The sequence below is a fragment of the Pteropus alecto genome, unplaced genomic scaffold, assembly GCF_000325575.1.
Source record: "Pteropus alecto unplaced genomic scaffold, ASM32557v1 scaffold246, whole genome shotgun sequence".
NCBI classification, from domain to species: Eukaryota; Metazoa; Chordata; class Mammalia; order Chiroptera; family Pteropodidae; genus Pteropus; species Pteropus alecto.
Genome location: NW_006437742.1, coordinates 1,720,124 through 1,739,310, shown reverse-complemented (window position 1 = coordinate 1,739,310; position 19,187 = coordinate 1,720,124). Strand labels below are relative to the sequence as shown.

The 19,187-nt window shown below is 39.0% G+C and overlaps 1 protein-coding gene across 1 annotated transcript in view; it reads right to left on the bottom strand.

Moving 5' to 3' along the window:
• Nucleotides 1–376: 376 nt before the first annotated feature.
• Nucleotides 377–19,187, bottom strand: part of MORC4 (MORC family CW-type zinc finger 4) — a 51,177-nt gene continuing 32,366 nt past the window's right edge. The window contains exons 11-16 of the mRNA XM_015591660.2: nt 18,295–18,363; nt 17,818–17,869; nt 16,260–16,435; nt 6,266–6,959; nt 5,725–5,970; nt 377–5,374 (exon numbers count right to left, since the gene is read on the bottom strand). Coding sequence (XP_015447146.1) covers nt 5,294–5,374; nt 5,725–5,970; nt 6,266–6,959; nt 16,260–16,435; nt 17,818–17,869; nt 18,295–18,363 — 1,318 coding nt within the window. The 3' untranslated portion in view covers nt 377–5,293. The remainder of the gene's footprint in view (nt 5,375–5,724; nt 5,971–6,265; nt 6,960–16,259; nt 16,436–17,817; nt 17,870–18,294; nt 18,364–19,187) is intronic.

Below are 19,187 nucleotides of genomic sequence, written 5' to 3'. Positions count from 1 at the left end.
TCACTATTCCTCACACCCTCTTGAGTGTTCCTTTATTCACCCCTCTCCACTCAGTCTTGTGACTTTACTTATACTATACCCTACACCTGGAAAATCCTACCCCCTCCCATACCTCCATCTTTCCAATCCTTACAAGTTTCCAAGCCCATCTGGAAGATCAGACCTTTGGGGAACACTTTCCTGACCCTCTGCCTAAAGTTATCTTGCCTGCCCCTGAGGACTCAATGGGTAGATGAACGCAATGTGTTTAGCATGTAGAAGGTAACCAAAACATTTGAACTCTTCTAAAATAAAAGTGGGTTGGGGGATTTCTGGTGATTCACATGAAAACTTTGGGCTTAGGGATGGAGGCAAGTAACAAAACACAGTTTTTTTTTTTTTTCCCGCAGATTTTATTTTCCATTAGAAAATGAATGCTATATGTCTCAATGACTAAAACTTTAATATACCCAAGACTATTTGTCAGTTCTTTCAAATTGTCTACTTTATTAACTAAGCATGTGCCCTGATTTTTGATTCAGAAAGTATGGTTCCTGAATGTCCTCTATGCCTAAGAAACGAGTTAGGAATGTCCTTGTCACCAAGTACAAGTTATTTGGGTGGGGGTGTGGGGGGAACGGATTTACACTTTACTTAGCCTGAGCTTACCCCTTCAAGCTTTCCTGAGCATACCTCCATACCTTCACTCTTAACACTGTACTAAAGAAAGAGGTTTTAATTCACAATACAGAACTCTGAAACACATTCTATCTGGAGATTGCCTTTGGGAACTGAGACCCTGCCAATCAAGCCTGTGTCTCTGTTGTTACCCCCAGATTATTTGCAATCGCTGGACATGGGTGAGCAAATATTCCTGTTCCCTGGGGCCACAAAGCCTCTGACTTAGTCCTCTGCAAGGTCCAATTTGTTTATCCAACAATGCACTGACTTCCTGACATGAGCCAGGAACTTGTTTCCTTGAAGCTTGTTCTGTCTGTTCTTTGCTTATGGATAGCTCCTCTTTCTTCTCTTGAAATAAACTGGCTACTCTTGGAAAAAGTGAACAGAAGGCTCCTTAGAATTTTTTTTTTCTTTTAGCTTTCACTCTCAAGATATGGTCTCTATGGAGTTCACCTGACTAAATTCTGTAATTCTGTAATATTCAGAACATCTTCCCTTTCTCCTTTGATAGCCTTTCTAATTATTCAAAGATCAGCTAAAGAGAAACACTAGGACACTCCAGTGCACACTGACTGCCCCCCGTAACTTGTAGCTCTTATTATCTCAGTCTTTCATTTTCAGAATTTAATATCCGGGATTATCTACCTCATTCATACTCTTATGTATCCAGCCCCTTCTATGAATGAGGCACTGTTTTAGGCTCTTGAGAGAGATGAAAATATGAACAAAACACAGTTCCTACCACTAACAATTATTTATTGATTACCTACTATACACCAGGCACTATGAGAAGCTCTGGGATACAGTGATTAGTAAAAACAGGCATGAGCCTTCCCTTCATGGAACATACCATTAGTGAAAGGGGCAGACAGGGACCACATGTGTTATGTTCACCACTGTACATCACACAAAACATAGTAGGTACCCAATAAATATTTGTTGGATGAGTGAAAGTAAACAGCCAAATATATAACTGCAAATTGTGCAAAGTGTTATGAATTAAACACAACAGGAAACAGTGATAAAATAGGGTAGACCGAGAAAAAAGGTTGCCAGGAAGGCCTGTCTGAGAAAGTTGACACTTACACTAAGACCTGAATAATGAGGAATAGCCAGCCATGCCAAGACTGGAGATACAAGCATTTTAGGACAGGGGACAATATGAATAAAATCAGAGCCTGACCTGTTTCAGTGGGAAGACAGCAGTGAGCAAGGGGAAAAGTGAGATATGATGAAGAGTTGCAAGAGCCAAAGTAGAAGAAATAGGCAGGGGTCTCGGAGGACACTGTAAGGAGTATGGATTCTATCTAAGTGCAATGAGAAGTCATTGAAGGGCTTTAAGCAAGGAATCACATGATCTGACTTATATTTTTTCAAAAACCATTCTGGCTATAGTGATAAGACAATTGTGGGAATAAGAATGAAAGCAAGGATACCAGTTAGGAGTTGCAATTACCTGTAAGAGATGGTGGTTTGGATTAAGTGAGCTGTGGTAAAAGTGAGTAAAGTCAAGATATACTTTGCAGATAGAGCTGACAGACTTTCTGACAGACTGGATGTGGGGGACTAAAGACGAGGAAAATTAAGGATGACTTCCAGGTTTCTAGCTCATGCGACTGGTTGGGTAGACGTGCCAGTTTTTCGAATGAGGAAAATTGAGGGAACAGTCCTAGAGTGTGCGTCACTATTTATTTTTAACACGTTTTACTTGACATGCCTGTGAGACATTAAGTGTAAATGTCAAGTAGGCAGCTGAATATTTGAATTGGTGCTTTCTAATAGAGAAGACAGGACATGGAAGTTTGTGATAGGAGCCTTATAAGTGTCACAAAACTTACATGTTCAAAGAAAACGTCATGTCTGGCTGAGTTATTCAGAAGAATTTTCAGGAAAAAAGTTGACACTTGAGCCAAAGAGAAGATGTTAAGGGAGAACATTCCAGGCAAAGGCAGAGATGGTGAAAATCTCAAGGCAGGTCCAGAAACCAAGAAATAGTTCATTTTGGATGGAATGTGGTTTGTGTTTGAAATGCTGGAAGATGAGTCTAGAGGGCATGGTTGAAGCCAGATGGGAATTTGTATTGTGCTTGTTGGGCAACCGGGAGCACTAAGAAAGCCTTGGAGCTGAGGCATAACCTGATGAGATCATTAAAAGCAATTTAGTGACAGTGAGTAGGGTGGATTGAAGGAGAGAGAACAGGAGGCGAGGGAGGCCAGTTAAGAATCTATTTCAGTGATGAAGGCATGAGGTAAAAAGAATCTAAATGTTGATGGTGGAAGTGGAAAGTTAAAGGGCAAATATGAGAAACATTTGAAAGAATTATGATTATGTTAACCTAAGAGGATAGCCAGGAGGAGGCACCCACTTTGTTCTTCCCGCTCCCCCCGCCCCTCCACACACACACACACTGTATCATAAGCTCTGGTACGACTGGGTGACACTTTTCAATCTTTCCACCATGGCATCTAACATGGTTAAAGGGATCTCATCTGTTCTAATTTCACTGCGAATAGGTAACAGAGGTAGCTCTGGTATTATAGTAAATGGACACACACAGTAACTGCTACTGGAAGAAACAATACGGGGTTGACACTAGGAAATGGGCTGAAAGTAAGCACTAGTAGAGATGAGTTAAGATTGTCCACCATTCTTTTTTACAGCCCAACGGCCTATACTCCCTCCTACTCTGCCCCCTCGTTCACCATACCTTTCTTACACACACATGCACACACACAGAGGCTGAACCTTCAATGTTCTGAATTATTTCCTATATCACCTTTTCATTCATATTGTCTGTATCTGTGCAAAGCCACACCTTTCTCAGCCCCCATGAGAAGAGCAAACATCACTAAGAGAATGGCTGAATGTTACCCCCACCCCCACCATCCTTCTCTGAGTAATATTTAGATAACTGGGGCTCTCAATATCATAGTCCAAATGTCTGATATGAGAAATAATCACAGGGCAGGCTAGAGCGGCAGTAAGGTGAAGGGAAGGGGGCAGGGAATATCTTTAAGGACTCATTTTAATGGTGAAGCCTGGCTCTGGCCTTGCCCTATTCCTTGTGGTCTCACAGGAAGATCTATGATGAGCCTCCTTTCAAAGGAGATAAAATAACTTTAGGAAAGTCTTCTGAAGTAACTGCAGAAGAGAAACAGAGCAAATACCAAAACATTCCTCTGGACTAGCTAATCCTTTTGCAATTGCTTGATCCCACCTCCCTTTTATTATTTCTCCTGTATTTCATTGTTGTTATGTTTTTACGTGTTTATTGTTCAATGTCTTTTGAAGAGTACCTTGAACTCTTTGGAGAGCATGTGCTATATAAATACCATATAGCAATGAATAAACAAAATGTCTACTTTTACAAGAGTATAACTTTTACTATTTCTAATAATACGAGATCTACCCCTCATTCAGCACTAGCCTGAAGAACAGGTAAAGCAGTATATTCTGAGGAATATCAAATAGATCTCCCTGCTCTAAAATAGCTCCCCTACTACCTGAAGTCCCACAGTTTGGTGATACATCTATTTTTGAAACTGAGCCTTGAAGATTTCTTTTTCGAGAATTCCTTCTTAAAATGCAAACACCACAGAGATGGGTCATGATTTAACTTTAGTTCCCTTTACATTAACCCATCACTCCTACCAAATACATTTTTCACATTCTAGCTTTTTCTGTGCCTTTGTTCATGCTATTCTTCCAGAGATAATGCTAAATATAATGAAGTATAAATATAAAATTAACTTATATTTTCTCAGTCTCTCACTTGATATCTAAATTCAAGCCTACTCATTCTCTTTAAAAACAATTTTTTTCAATGTAAAAATAATAACAGGTTTATTATAGAAAATTTGAAAAAGGCAGGAAGATAGCAAGAAGAAAAAAATATCAACCACAGTCTTACCACCTAAAAAACAACTGTTCTTAAGTGTGGTCATGCTCACTCTTTAAACAAACCTTAGTTTAGGTCCCACTTATGTGGTGATGCCTTCCTTGATTTTCCTCCCCTAGAATTTTCCCATCATGTCTGTACAAGTTAGTTAACTTGGCATGTCTTGTGTTTCCAACTAGATTGTTAGATCTTTGATGGCTGAAACCATGAGTTATACTTCTTAATTTATCCCCAAACACCTAGTACATTGGACCCAATATTCGCTGACCGATTTAACCTACATCAATACAAACCATTTCAGGAAGGATATAAAATAGGCCAGGTATCTAAGTAATGAAAATTAAAGCTTTCAAGTCACCTGGTTTGGTGACTATTGCTCTTCTGTTCCTGGAATTCTTCAAAGCCTAGTGACCTAGCCTCTTTCTTCACACCAAACTGAATAAGAAGCAGACTGATTAAGAGCCAGGGTTTACTCGAAGATTCTCTATATAAGGCATAAAGGTGAGGGAGAGAGAGAGAGAGAGAGAGAGAGAGAGAGAGAGAGAGAGAGAGAGAGAATAAGAGCGAGAAGTAAGGGAAGGAGGGAGGGAGAAAAGGAGAGAGAAGAAGAGGGTAAAGAAGAGACAGGTAGAGAAGGGTATATAGAGTATATAGTCTAGTGCTCAATCCAGTATGTGATTTGCCTCCAGCACCGTATACAGGATCCCATCCACTTGTTCTGAGTCAAACCCGATCTCACGAAGCTCCAAGTGAGGGAGGACAGAAGTAAGGAGATAGCTGACGTGGACACGCAGCCGCGTAAGCTTTGCCAAAGCCCTGTATGATGGAGTGAGGGGGCAGGAGAAGAGATGACATGAAGTCATTAGCTAACAGAACAAAATGAAGCTCCTTAAAAATGGGCCTACATTTCTCAACAATTATGTTTCCATTAGCTACAAAGAAAGAAGAAAGCACAATGCCACCAAGCACAGGCAGACTGGCTGCAGCTCTCTAAGAAGTAATTCCTCAATCCTTGGTGGCCTATGAATTGATTAAGGCTTCCTCCCTTATCTGTGACCAGTAACTGGGGTCCTAAGGGATGTTTCCCATTAGTACTCACAAGCTGATAACTAAACCCTAGGAATTAACCTTTCTAGGTCATCTCCCTCTGGGGTCCGGTAGGAGACCTGAGCCTTCTGCAGCACTTCCAGGTGCATCTCTGTCTCCTTCAGTTTCTCTTTTAGTTCTTGCTTTTCCTCTTTGGTTCTTTCCAGCTCAGCTTTCAGAATTTGGAATTCAGCTTGGCGATAGCCCATGTGTTTCTTGCTCCAATACAAGCCTTCCGTCTCCTGGGTACTGTAGGTCACCAATTCATGTTGGACTTTCTTGAATTCAGAATGCCAGTGATTCCTCTCCTGCTCCAGCTCCTCCACCTGCAGTTCAAGAAATAGAAATTCCATGACCTCACATGCTACAAGTGCACCCAAAATAGTCCCCGATATATTCACTCTGTGATTCTATTGCACATGTTCCTCTACTTATGGACCTTTCAACCCCAAAATATGGGTGGGAAGCCCATGAGGGTTCACCCAATCGAGACATACCACAGAATGATTCGATGGCTTATTTTGTTTAAAGGCCTCAGAACATGAAATCGTCAGAGCTCTAACTATCTGGTCCCTCGGTTACAATGATCTCTTATTCCTAGCGGTAAGGGGCTGCCCTAACCTTTTGCTGGAACAAGTTCCTTTCCGCCAGAACGCGTTCCAGTTTTTCTGTGGTTCTTTTCAGTTCTTCCAGCTCTCTTTGGTTCTTCATCTTCGGTGTATTACGACCTCCACTCTCCTCGTAGCCTCTTCCTTTCTCCCCAGTGGCTGCAGCAGGGGTTGTAGTAGAGGCCACAGAAGAATAAGACACTGGATTCCAGGATTCAACCGCTTTTCTTCTCTCAGCAAGCTCCTCTCGGTTAAAAGGGATCAGCTGAATGGGAGCTCCTGAATCTTGTACACCTTTTGCAACACCGACAACAGCTACAAAAGGTCCCTTGTTTACTTCTTCCTTGCTTATGTTTCTGCTGCCTCTATTAGACTCTTCTGCTACCAATCTTGGCATCTGATCTTCTAATTCTTCAGGGATCAAGGACCCCTGGTGTTGGTCTTGGACCCCTGAATACAGAACTGAAACCTCCCTACTTTGACTGGTGTTCTTGCTTGCTTCTGGGTATTCTGGGGAAAGGTATGGTGGTGTGCTTCTCTCAGAGCTAGATTTATCATGGCTGCTTTCCCCTTCTGGGTAAGAAACAGCTGCCTCTACCCTCCTGTGAGAACCAGGCATGGAATAATCTAGAGGAGGTGTTGTCATCTCATGCAGGAGCCTTCTTCGTTTCTCCACGGGTTCCTCACCTAGGATCCATTTGTACTTACTGTAAGAAGAGGAAAGTAAATGTTAAGCTACCGAAATAGAGGCTAAGTATATGCTTATCCCTGTGGAGACCCTCTTCAAAATCCCCATATTAAAACTGACTCTAGCTGTTTTCCACAGCTCATTTCAGGTTAGGAATACAACTTTACCCCCAAACCCTAACCCCTTCACTTATGCAATTTGCTGAGATAGCAGTTGGTCTTAAGGGAGAGATGAAATCAAAATGTATGAAGAGTCAGCATCTGTATAAAACAGGACCAGGATGACCTTGGTAAGAATACTGAAAATAGGACTGAAACCATCATGACTTAGAAGTTTCTGAAATGCAAGTAAAGGAAGAAAAACAAACAAAAAATAACACATGCAAAATCCCCTAATACGAGAATGGAGAAAAAGGTCATTAAAAGCCTAGCGGAGTATGTAGAGAACTGAGCCAGCTCGTTAATTTTAAAGTGTCACAAAAAGTTTCCAGTATCAAAGACTTATGCGCATTTTTTATATTGCAACGAACACCATACAATTCTTTCGCCAGCCAACTGCACTGTGGCTATTGCCCATTATTCACCTGTAAAATGTAAATAAAACACAGGGCACTGGTCATAAACAAAGAAACTAAAACAGGCAATTCAAGTCACTTCCCTCTTATGGCAAAAGAATTTCCCTCCGTTGGGGCAAACAGGCACTCCCGCAGGAAAGCCCAGGATGGTGACCTCAACCACCTTCCATTTCTGGCTGCTACATGCACTAAAGGTTGAAGGAAGAAACAAAACAACAGGCGCCAGTGAAATCTATAGGCAATTTTACATCACGCAGCAGAAATGGACCCCCATTTTTATCCTTACAACTATTTTGCCGTCTCTGCAGAAAACGAAGAAATTTCAAGGTTAAAATCAACATTCAAAGTTTCAATGAGAAACAGTCAGGCATGTTCTTGGATAACTCATGGTATTTCAAGGCTGCTCATATTTCTCTGCAACTTCTGAGAACATCTGTGAAACATCTCAAACCTTAGCTTCTTATAATGCCCTAAATGTTCTTCAAAGCTAGTGTTTACCCAGAAATAAAGCTGCTCTGCCATCTTAATAGATCCTACTGTGTCAGCTGGGAAAGCAAAAGGATTTGGGGGCTATGTAAGAATAAATGTATCCATCTTTAAACACACATAAGGACCACTGCAGATGAACCATTTAGCTGTAGTACTGAGGAAGATAGTAAAACAATCAGTTTGTGAGTATAAAGGCAGGGTAAATGATACTAGAAAGCAACAGCAAAGTTTTATGAATGTCTATCTGCCTTTTCTTCATTTTTCCCTATCTAAGGGTTCTGTAATTCTCTCCTCTCCCTACACTTCCTTTTCTTTGGTAATCTCATACAACCTCTTGGCTATAATCTCTGGGGAGAAACTCCCAAGTCATTCCCCCAGCCCTGATTCCAACTGCCTGTCACATATTTCTTTCTGGAAGTCGCACTGGTATACACTTAGTATGTATAAAACTGACCTTTCATTTTTACCTTCAAACCTAGCTCCCTCTCCTATTTGTGTTATGACACCACTAAACTCTCAGTAATTTTATATAGTTCTGCCACTATCAATACTCAAGTTCAGGCTCTGATTACCTCTCCTAGACTACTGCAGTGGTTTTCTCCAGTCTCCTCTCAGTCCAGATCACCCAATGCCAAGTTAATCTTCCTAAGACATGGTTCTAATACTGTCTTTATTTATTGCTCCAATGTCTAAGTCCAGCTCCAATGCCACTTCTGAATTCCTAGAACACTTCTCTCTTATAATTTATATCTATCACTTTCTACCATGTGTGTCTGTGCATGCAAGTGTGTGCATGCGTGTGTGGGTATTGTAGGTTATGTACGAAAGTATGACCTTCTTGACAGAAGGGATCTCAACTGTGCTAGTTAGGGTTGCAGGAACAAAATGTTTACACATTGAAAACCAATCTAAAACTGTTACATGAATGAAAGAAAAATAAGTAGATTTTACTTACTGGCTCTATGAACACTTATTAGTTTTATAAGGAAAGGCCTGGTTCTTCTCTCCAGGAATCGATTCTCATTCCAGACCTGTATTTATTCATTTAATAAAGATTAATTTAGAGTTTATATACCAGAAATTATTTTCCAACTACGTATTTTCCACTCATTTTCTTTCTTCTTTCTGTCATATTCCTCCACTGTTTGTCTGCAGAGAAGCCATCTGATATTTTGACAGGGATTGCGTTGAATCTCTATCTCAATTTGGGGCGTACTCCCATCTCAACAGTATTACCTCTTCTGATCCACGAACATGAAATGTCTTTCCATTTATTTAGAACTTCTTTAATCTCTTTCAACGATATTTTGTAGTTTTCAGTAAACAAAGCCTTGCTTGCCCTTTTGTTAAATTTTATCTTATTTTACTTTTCAAGCTACCATAAATGGAATTTTCTTAATTTTTGTTGCCAACTTTTGATTTCACTGATTTTCTCTATTTTTGTCTATTCTGTATTTTGTTTCCATTCTGATCTTTGTTATTTCCTTCTTTCTGCTTGATTTGGGTTTAGCTTACTCTTGTTTTTGTAGTTCCTTAAGGTGGAAATTTAGATTAGAGAACTTTCTTCAATTTTAATATAAGCGTTTACAAATACAATTTCCCCTTGAAGTACTTCCTTAGCTTCATCCCATTAATTTTGGTATATTTTCTTTTCATCTTCTCATGATATTTTCTAATTTCCTTTGTGATTTCTTCTTTTACTTATTTGTTGTTTTGAAGTGTTATTTAATTTCCACGTATTTGTGAATTTCCCAAATTTTCTTCTTTTGATTTCTGATTTTATTCCTTTACAGTTGAAGAACATCCTTTGTATGATATCAATCCTTTTAAATTTATTAAGGTTGATTTTATGGTCTAACATAAGGTCTATCCTGAAGAATATTCCATGTGCACTTAAGAAGAATATATATTGTGCTGCTTGGGGGTGATGTGTTCTGTATATGTCTGTAAGGTTAAGTTGGTTTATAGTATTCTTCAATTCTTCTATTTCCTTGTTGATTTTCTATTTCTTTGATGATCTTCTACCCATTACTGAAAGTGGGGCATTGAAGTCTCCACTATTAAATTGTCTATTTCTCCATTCAATTCTGTCTGCTTTTGCTTCGTGTATATTTGGGCGGGGGGGGATCTGTCCATATATGGGTATAATTATTATATCTTCCTGATGGACTTCATCATTATAAATATCCCTCTTTAGATCTAGTGACATTTTTTTTTTGTTTAAAATGCATTTTGTCTAACAGTATAACTACTCAAGCTCTTGCGGTTGCTGTTTACATAGTATATTTATTTTTCCATCCTGTTATTTTCTATCTGTTTGTATCTTTGAATCTAAAGTATGTCTCCTGTAGACAGTATATTGAATATTTTTTTATAAATCCAATCTAATAATCTCTGTCTTTTGATTGGAGTGTTTAGTCTAGTCACATTTAATATTATTGATGTCATAAAATTTATATTTGCTACTTAACTTTCTGTTTCCTATATCATGCTTTCTTTGCTCCTTTCTTCAACTATTCCCCTTTTCATGTTATGTGGATGTTTTCTAGTTTAACATTTACAAATCTAACATTACATTGCTATAATTATTACTTTCTGTAATGTTATGTCTTGAGGAAGCTGAGTGAACCTTATTTTTTCACTTTTAATTTTCTTCATTTCTTACTGTGGAGTTGAGTTACCACCTGCTGTTATTTGCTTACTCTGATATAACTTTGCTCCAACTCACCTCCTTTGCACTGTTACTGTCAAACATTTTACATCTGCAGATGAACCCAATGACAAAATTATATACATATATGAAATTATACACAAATAATATATTGTTTTATGCAATTATTCTTTAATCAGTTAAGAATAGAAAGAGGATGAAATATGCCATTACGTTGTCTTTTATAATCAATTACAATTACCGTTGCCAGTACTCTGTTTTTCATGTGAATCTGAATTACTATCTGGTATCACTTGCTTTCAGCCTAAAACACTCCCTTTAATATTTCTTGTAAAGCAGTTTTGCCAGAAACAAATTCCATCGGCTTTTATTTATCTGGGAATGTATTTATTTTACCTTCATTTTCTGAAGATAGTTTTACTGGATTTAAAGTTTGTGGTTGACAGTCTTTTGTTCAGTACGTTGAATGTCATTCCCCTTCATTGTTTCTGATGAGAAGTCAGCTATTTTTCTTACTAGGATTCTATTGTATATAACAAGTACTTTTTCCTCCTCTTTTTGCTTTTGAGATTTTTTCTTTGCCTTTGGCTTTCAGTATTTTTACTATGATGTGTCTGGCTGTGAATCGCTTTGCAGTTATCTCATTTCGAGTTTGTTGAGTTTCTTGGATGTGTAGATTAATGTTTGTTTGTTTTTTTTATCAAATTTGAGAATTTTCAGACACTATTTCTTTGAATATTTTTCTATTCCTTTTCCTCTCTGTCTTCTCCTTTCTGTACTCCATTTTGCATATGTGGAGGCACTTAACAGTATCCCACATTTCTCTGAAGCTGTTAATTTTTTTCATTCTTTTTTCTGTTTTTGGCATAATCCATAACTGATGTATCCTCAATTTGCTAACTCTTCTGCCAACTTTAATGTGCTGTCAAGTCCTTTTATTGAGATTTTCATGTTAGTTATTGTATTTTTTACTGCCAGAATTTCCATTTGGTTCTTTTTAAAAATAATTTTGTCCCTTTATCGATATTCTCCACTTAATGAGATATGGTTTCCTTTAGTTCTTTGAACATATTTATAATGGCTGTTTTGACGTCTTTGTCTGCTAAATCCAACATCTGGGTCTCAAGAGCAGTTTCAATTGCCTATTTTTTTGTGTGTGTGTCCCTATGTACAGGTTACATTTTCCCCTTTTTTTGCATGTCTCATTTTTTGTTGACAATTGGATATTTTAGATAATATAGCATAGCAACTCTGGACACTGATCCCACCTTTCTGAATGGTTGATATTGCTTGGTTGTTTTTTTAGTGACTTGGCTGAACTGACTCCATGAACTCTACTTCTCCCTCAATGTGCAGCCTCTGATGTTCCTGCTCATATTTCTTCTTGATTTTTATCTTTTACCTGGCAACCCAGGATTCATCCCTGGGTCAACACAGGCCACTTCTTAGTCAAAAGTTGTGCCTTAGCCCCATTAACTAGTTAGACTTTTACCCTTTACCAATGGATGTGTGTATGGCCTGAAACTACTATCACAGTTCAAGGAATTTATGTTTCTACCCTACATTCAGCCAGGTAGTAGTAGCTTAGATTTTTCTCTCTCGAATTATCTTTGAGAGGGCACAGCCTTGACCATGCACACGGTCTTTCAGAACATCAGGGACATGTGTAATTTTATTCGTAAGCCCAACTTACTAGGCATAGCCCCTGAGTCAGAGTAGCTTATTGTACAGCCAGTGGTTGGTTAGAGGTTGTACTTAAGACCCTAGTGCCATTGAGGCTCCAACCCTTTGTTGTCTGATCTGTGAGGCCTGGGGAGTGCTTCCAAGTCCACCTTATATCCTGGTCTGATTGCTCCTGAAAGAGTGCAGCCTTGTGCTTATACACAGCCTTCCTAACCCACAGGGTTGACCATGATCCCAGGAGAGCTCTTCCGGACTTTTTCCTTGGTTCTGTCACCAAACATCCAACTGCTTGGCTATTTTGCTTGTTGTAACTTGTACTGTAGAGTTATGATTACCCTCTTCACTGTTCTCCACCAAGATTTCCACTGTTTTTGACAATGCCCTTAGGAGTGGAATAGTCCATGATTTGTTCCACATAAGGTCAGTTTTTTCAGATAGAGCTAAAAAGCTCTTCATCTTTAAGGCCTGCTTCTCCCTCTAAGCAGAAACATTGTGCCCCTGTGCAAGAGCTGGGGGCAGGGGCAGTGGTCACCTTCTTTAGAGTGAAGCCTTTTCTTTTATGAATGTGTGCTGGGATTGTTTGGCTTGCTCCTTACACGATGAACCCTTGCCCTATAAGCAAGCTGAGGTTGGAGCAATAGGGGTCTAGTATTTTCAGCATGCTGTTCTCAGGTGAATGCTTTCACCCTGAGTAGGGGCTGGGTGGAGGAGAAATTTGGCTAGGAGAAGAGACATTAAGTCTTTCTTGGGTTTGCCTAGAATAGAGCTTCTGCAAGACAGAACTGGGAGAGATGAGAAATGTCAGAGGCTTGCCCCTCCCAGGTGAAACCAGAGTTCTAGATTAGGAGACAGGGGAAGAAGGAGCCCCCAACTTCTTGACCACGTACACCTGAATTAAAGCTCCCTGAGTAGTTTTCATAAAACACATCTTGGAGGAGAATAGGAGAAGGCTAAATGCCAAAGAGTCCTGCTGTTCTTTCTGAGATTTAATAGATTTTCTTGAATAAATGTTTCTCCATTTGCTGTATGCCCCTAGGACAATTTCCTGGAACTCAGAATGGTTGTTTTAATTTGTTTTGTTTAATAGTTTTTTCCAGTTAAATGGTTATTTATTGGTGAAAGTGCCCACCATACTCCTCATTTCTCTATTGTGGAAGTCTCTCTCAAAGATGGTATTTTAAAACGTTATTACTGGCCCCTGAATCAACTTATTCATTTGCAAAATCATTCTTTTCTATCTCATGTTTGTTGTTTCAAATATTCCTTTAAACATATTAGAATGTCTCTCTTTCTACCATTACAGTGTAATTTGGATTTTATTTTTTGGTTATCCTCTTAAACATGAACAAATTAGCCTTTGACATATAGCTTATTCAAAGGCTCTCTAAATATCTAAATAAATTACAGCCACTAATTCTCGCCATGTGTTTATGCCTACTTTAGACCTTCGTTTGTACTACTCACATGAAACCTAGAATAAACTGGGGATACTTACATATAAAAATTTGACTACCATAAGCTCCTTCATCTTTGATTCCATCACTGCCTTAGAACACTGCCTTTCATACAGTAAGTGCTCAAATATATGTAGAATGAATAAACAGAAGGGAACTATTTCCTTTAACAGAAATAAGCTGTCTTTCACTAAAAAAGTTATACCTGTTTCATACTGTCTGAACCTATTCTTTATCGTAGGTGCTCCCCTCCCCTTGCTAGATTTGTGAGACTCACAAAGCTGTTTCCAGTGACACCTCAGGAGGCCTTACTAGGTCACATAACCTACACCACTAGAAATTTTAAAAACTCTTTTGGATAGTGTAGGCTTTCATTTACCTGGAGTTAAGAGACCTGTACTACATGACCCAGGGACCCATATCAGCTTCAGGTTTTGATAATAACAAAGGAGATCTTTGCAACTCTTGACTAAACCTATTATTCTATCAACATTGTTTTATCAGAAAACCCTGTATTTTCAGTGAACTCCTGAAAATCTTCACTTTCCCTTATAAAAAGGCAGACTCTTTCCAACTAATCTGAATCCCCCTATATGTGTAGCTTGAAATTACATAATCATCATTTACTGACCTTACATAAAACATGACAACAGCAGCAACATCAATTATCACGTATCTCTTTCTTTTGAAAGAATATTACTCTTAAATTAAAACTACACATGAACAATCAAAGTACTCAACCTGTTTTCTAGAGCCAAAACCCAACCCTGGGTACAGCAGTTTCACAGACTTATATAGAAATCTCAACAATGACTGATGTAGTATGCCACCCAATGGATAGACTGACATACTGCACTCATCTCTCACACACACACACACACACACACACACGTTAGCATTTGTAAATCTCCTTCAGGTTACCAAAAACCAGTACAGAGTAACAAAAGAAACATTGAAGAAAAAGGGAAAGTGGTCACAGCAGGGAAAGTACAGCCTTCAAGAGCAATGATACCTGGATACTTCAGTGGCAATTCTGATACATGACCATCTCAATGAGACTGAGGTAGAAAGGTATCAATATGCTTCAAAAGAGTGTGTACTCCCTTCCCAATCTAATACGGGAGCTGGAAAATTATAGTTGGGAACAGAGTAGAATCAGGGTCAAGTCTCCAAGACTGGCCTATATTTCTTAGCCCCTTGCTGCATAGTTCAGTCTTGGAAATTGCTCCCTCAATATGACTCAAATTCAGTCATTAGTTAATGAGTACCTCTAGATGCTTTCATACAAATTCTCATTTAATTCCTTTAGAGTTTTATTAGTTTTGCTCCTAATAGCTTACTTCCTCTTGAGACTTTTTGTTCATGTTCAGGGGGGTCATGGGGTTCTTCCAATATCTACAGGGTTTAATTGTGGAAGAATCACTGAATAGGGGACTTGCACACATGTAGAGATGTCTGTCTAGATGAGAAGCTGAAAAGACCCACCTAAGAAGCAAGAAACAAGGAAAAAAATCAGTAACATTGGGAGAAAAAACAGGAGTCATTTTACCCTATTATGTATTCCATTGTTTCTGTCCTACAACATAATGTTAAGAAGATATCCAAAGCAAAATGGAAAAGTTCACAACCCAGTAGATAAAAGTCACATTACTGATGACTATAGAAGTTTCTACTATTAGAGAGCAACTCTACCTGCCCTATGGCTTGGCTCTGCCAGAAGTGAGAAGCATAACAGAGAGGAGAAAGCAATTCTTAATTAAGAGTCCTGAGTTCCAGTCTCATGGCAGTATAGGGGCAGTCATATATTTCAGTGCTTCAAATACTCCTGATATTTAAGAAAAAGAAATGGTATATTCCTTCTTATTATAAAGACTAACAAAATAATATTGAAGAGGAGCTAGAAGATGAACAAGTAAAGGCTAAAACTATACTTACACTAATAATTTACTCTAGGAAATAATGAACTAGAAGGCTTACCTAATGGCACAAATTTCTAATGGTAATTTTTATATGTGACCAACATGTGTTAGGCCTATAGGACCCCACAGAACTTCAATATTCCTAAACTTAACGAAAGAAACAATGTTTATCTACTCAACTTCACCTTACATTTGTATAGCACATTATGCTTTTCAAAGAGGTTTCATGTCCATTACTTCACTTACACGATTCCTAACATAATGTGAACACGTAACACATAAAAGAGAATTTGTCAGATGACCACCTCAAAAAGTTTTAAAAAAAAAAGGACAGACTTGACATAGCAGTTGTAATGTTGAAAAATTGGGGATACACGCAATACACAATTCTATCAACCCCAAATGGTGTTTCTCCTTCTGAATTCCATGCTAGGCCTTATGAAAAACGTAAAACACGATAACCATACCACGCTTCACAGGAAAACAGAGCCTGAAGTTTACTATCAAAGAGAGACTGTTTTTTACCCACCTGGAAAACTGAAAAACACTGGAATCCAGAGGCTTAGGTTGAAGAGAAGGTGTTCTGCTTTCTTTCCCAACAGATGGAAGCCGGTTAGGACTATCAATTTCCTCATATCCAATTGTCTTATTATTCAATTCATCCATATTTTGAATAGTAGGGATCTTCGGTGGATTAGTGAATATCTAGCAAAAAAGAAATGATTCGTAAAAATCCCAATTTCAACCTAAATACCAAAGGATGAGAGTCAATCCTTCTGATGCTAGGAAAGAATACTTAGCCAAATAAAAAGAAACTGCTTCCTACACAAAACAAACAGCGCACAGTAATGTACACTAGAACACTGAACCCAGGCACGTTCAGTTATAGCCTTATCTGCTGGAGGCCAACAGACCTCCCCAACTCACTTATTGGTTCCTCGAGTCATCCCACCCACAACATAAACCCAAGCCCCCTAGTCAGTGTCTAATTCTCTCTTGTGACCCAGTTTAAGGCTGAGTTTTCACTCCTCTGAGATCTGTGATGAGGGTAAGGGTAGAGGGAATAAGCATTGCAGCATGTATCGGTGCTGGTTTTGGAGAAATGCATGCGAGACATAAACATTTATTCATGGTGCACACACACAGAGACATGCATCTGGGATTTTGTAGGAGAGCCAGCTTATGAAAATAGTATGGATGATGAAGGTGAAGGGATATAAAGGGGAGGCAAACTGAATGAGGACAAGGCAGTCCCAGGAAATCTCCCAATCTCTAGATCAGACTATTAAGCCAAGACATTAAGGCATGAAACCTGAATATTCATATACCTGGGTCTTGGTAGACTGTCAGAAGAAGAATTAGTATTAAATTGCCTCTATCCTCACCAGTCTAGACCTACCCTGCTTGAGTGGGTGGAAGGTGAATCTAACATGCGACTAACAGATATCTCTGGGAAAGAGGGTCAACAGGAAAATCATGCAGAAAGGCAAGGTTGGGAAGGGGGAAGATATATGGGTGCTATGGTGGCTGTCAGGAAAGGAGTGTCCCTGAAAGGACGGCCAACCTTATTGCACCCTTCAGCGTCCGGAGCTGGGCAACCATGTCCGAGAGACAGTGCTCCTGAAAATTCAAAACAGCAGAGTCTTTATAAAGCCAGCCAGCCTGAAAGCAGGGATGGGGGAGGGGCACAAAGAACCACCCCTTCTTCCCAATAGGAAGGAGGAAGAATCACCCCCAAATCTTGGAAGCAAGGAGACTGAGGAAAACCAGACACTCAACAGGAGCAGCCTGTATGAGGATGGAACATAACCCTGATAATTCTGTGACACGGAGGGTACATTCGCACTGTCCAGAATTAGTACTGAATTCAAATCTGGGAAATTAATGATTTGGCTCTTCTATTTTTGGTGATCTGAATATCAGTGACAGCAGATCAAAGCAAAATTAAAAGATGCAATGAAAAAAAGACCACCAGAAGAAATGGTTCATTATTTCTATGCAGCTTTCAAGACTGCTGCTTCCTTCAACCTATATCTTCTGTTGGAAAAAATTTTGTGTGAAAAAAGGAAGAGGGCAGACTGTCTCACCTGGTATGTCTCATTTTCCACTGGCACCTTCTTCTTCTCAACAGTTTGATCTCTAGGAGAGGATAAAAGTGCTATTTAGTTCACCCATGAAATTTCTCAGTCTGAAATAGGTTACCAATTGTAGATTTATGTTATAATGTTCGTTCCAAATTAGAAATAGGGTGGGTCTCACCAAGTAACAAGGGTGCCTTCCCGAACTCTGTTACTGAAGAGAAATTTCAGATTCCCCATCAAAAGACAGAGGGGGAGGGAAAGGAGAGAGACTAAAGACAATCGCTAGTTGAGACACTCAGGAGATGACTAGAAGGAATAAAGAACTGAGAGAACAAAGAGGTGAGGAAGAAAATCATTAAAAACCCAGAAAGAAAGAAAAAAAATCGTCTCTTTTCTCAAAACTCCCTGCCCTACTAGGAAGGGTCAGGCTCCTTTACAGTTTGATACAGTATGATATAAAATACCACCTTCAGTATACTCAACTGTTTCTTAGCTTTGCTCAAGTACAGGCCTTCATCAATGAGTTCTTGTTCCTCTGGAACAGAGCATCTCCTGCAGTACAGAAAAGAAATCATCTTTTGGAAACAAAACGTGCCCTTCACTTTTACCCTTCATTTGCCTCACAACTGTGGCAGGTTAACAACCCTCTCACATCATAGAGTCAGATTCCACCCACATTACAAAACCTGTGCACAGGTTAACATATACTAAGTCTTATTTCAAGGCATATCATCATCTAATTTTTTTTGGGGGGGCGCATATATCACTTTTCTCTCAAGACATTAAAAGTCTTTGACAGCTACAAAATTCCTATTATGGTAGACGACAGGAAACATAACCTCTATTTTTACACAGAGAAGTTCAAGCACAAGAACCTAGGTCTTCTGTCTCTCATTTACAAACAAAGTATTTCCCATGGTGTAGACTAGAAGCATGAAAATCCCTGAACTAGGTGATGATGCCTGAAGACTATTGGAGGCTATGATAGAGAGAAGCAATAAGGGACTAGGAGCTTATATCATAAAAAGAACAGAACAGAGTAGCAAAGAGAAGAAAAAGGAAGACTCTATAAATGAAAATTAACTCCTATATATAAAGCATAAGGAAGAGAATTTTAGAGGAGTAAAAATTGAAAGCAGTACTAGAAAATATATTTAATGGTCAAAAGTAATTCTAGAAATAAATAAAAATTAATAATAATTGGTAAGCCTATACTATACCCATTTTATAAGGGGGCAAAATATCCTCTAAGACTGTGTCCCCTGGACTAAGTGTAAACTGATAAGAGATACAGGTTTCAAAATAAGACTTCTAATCATACAGTCCTAGTTACTCTCCATGGAGAGGTACTTAGGCACAGCTGGAGACTTTGGGGA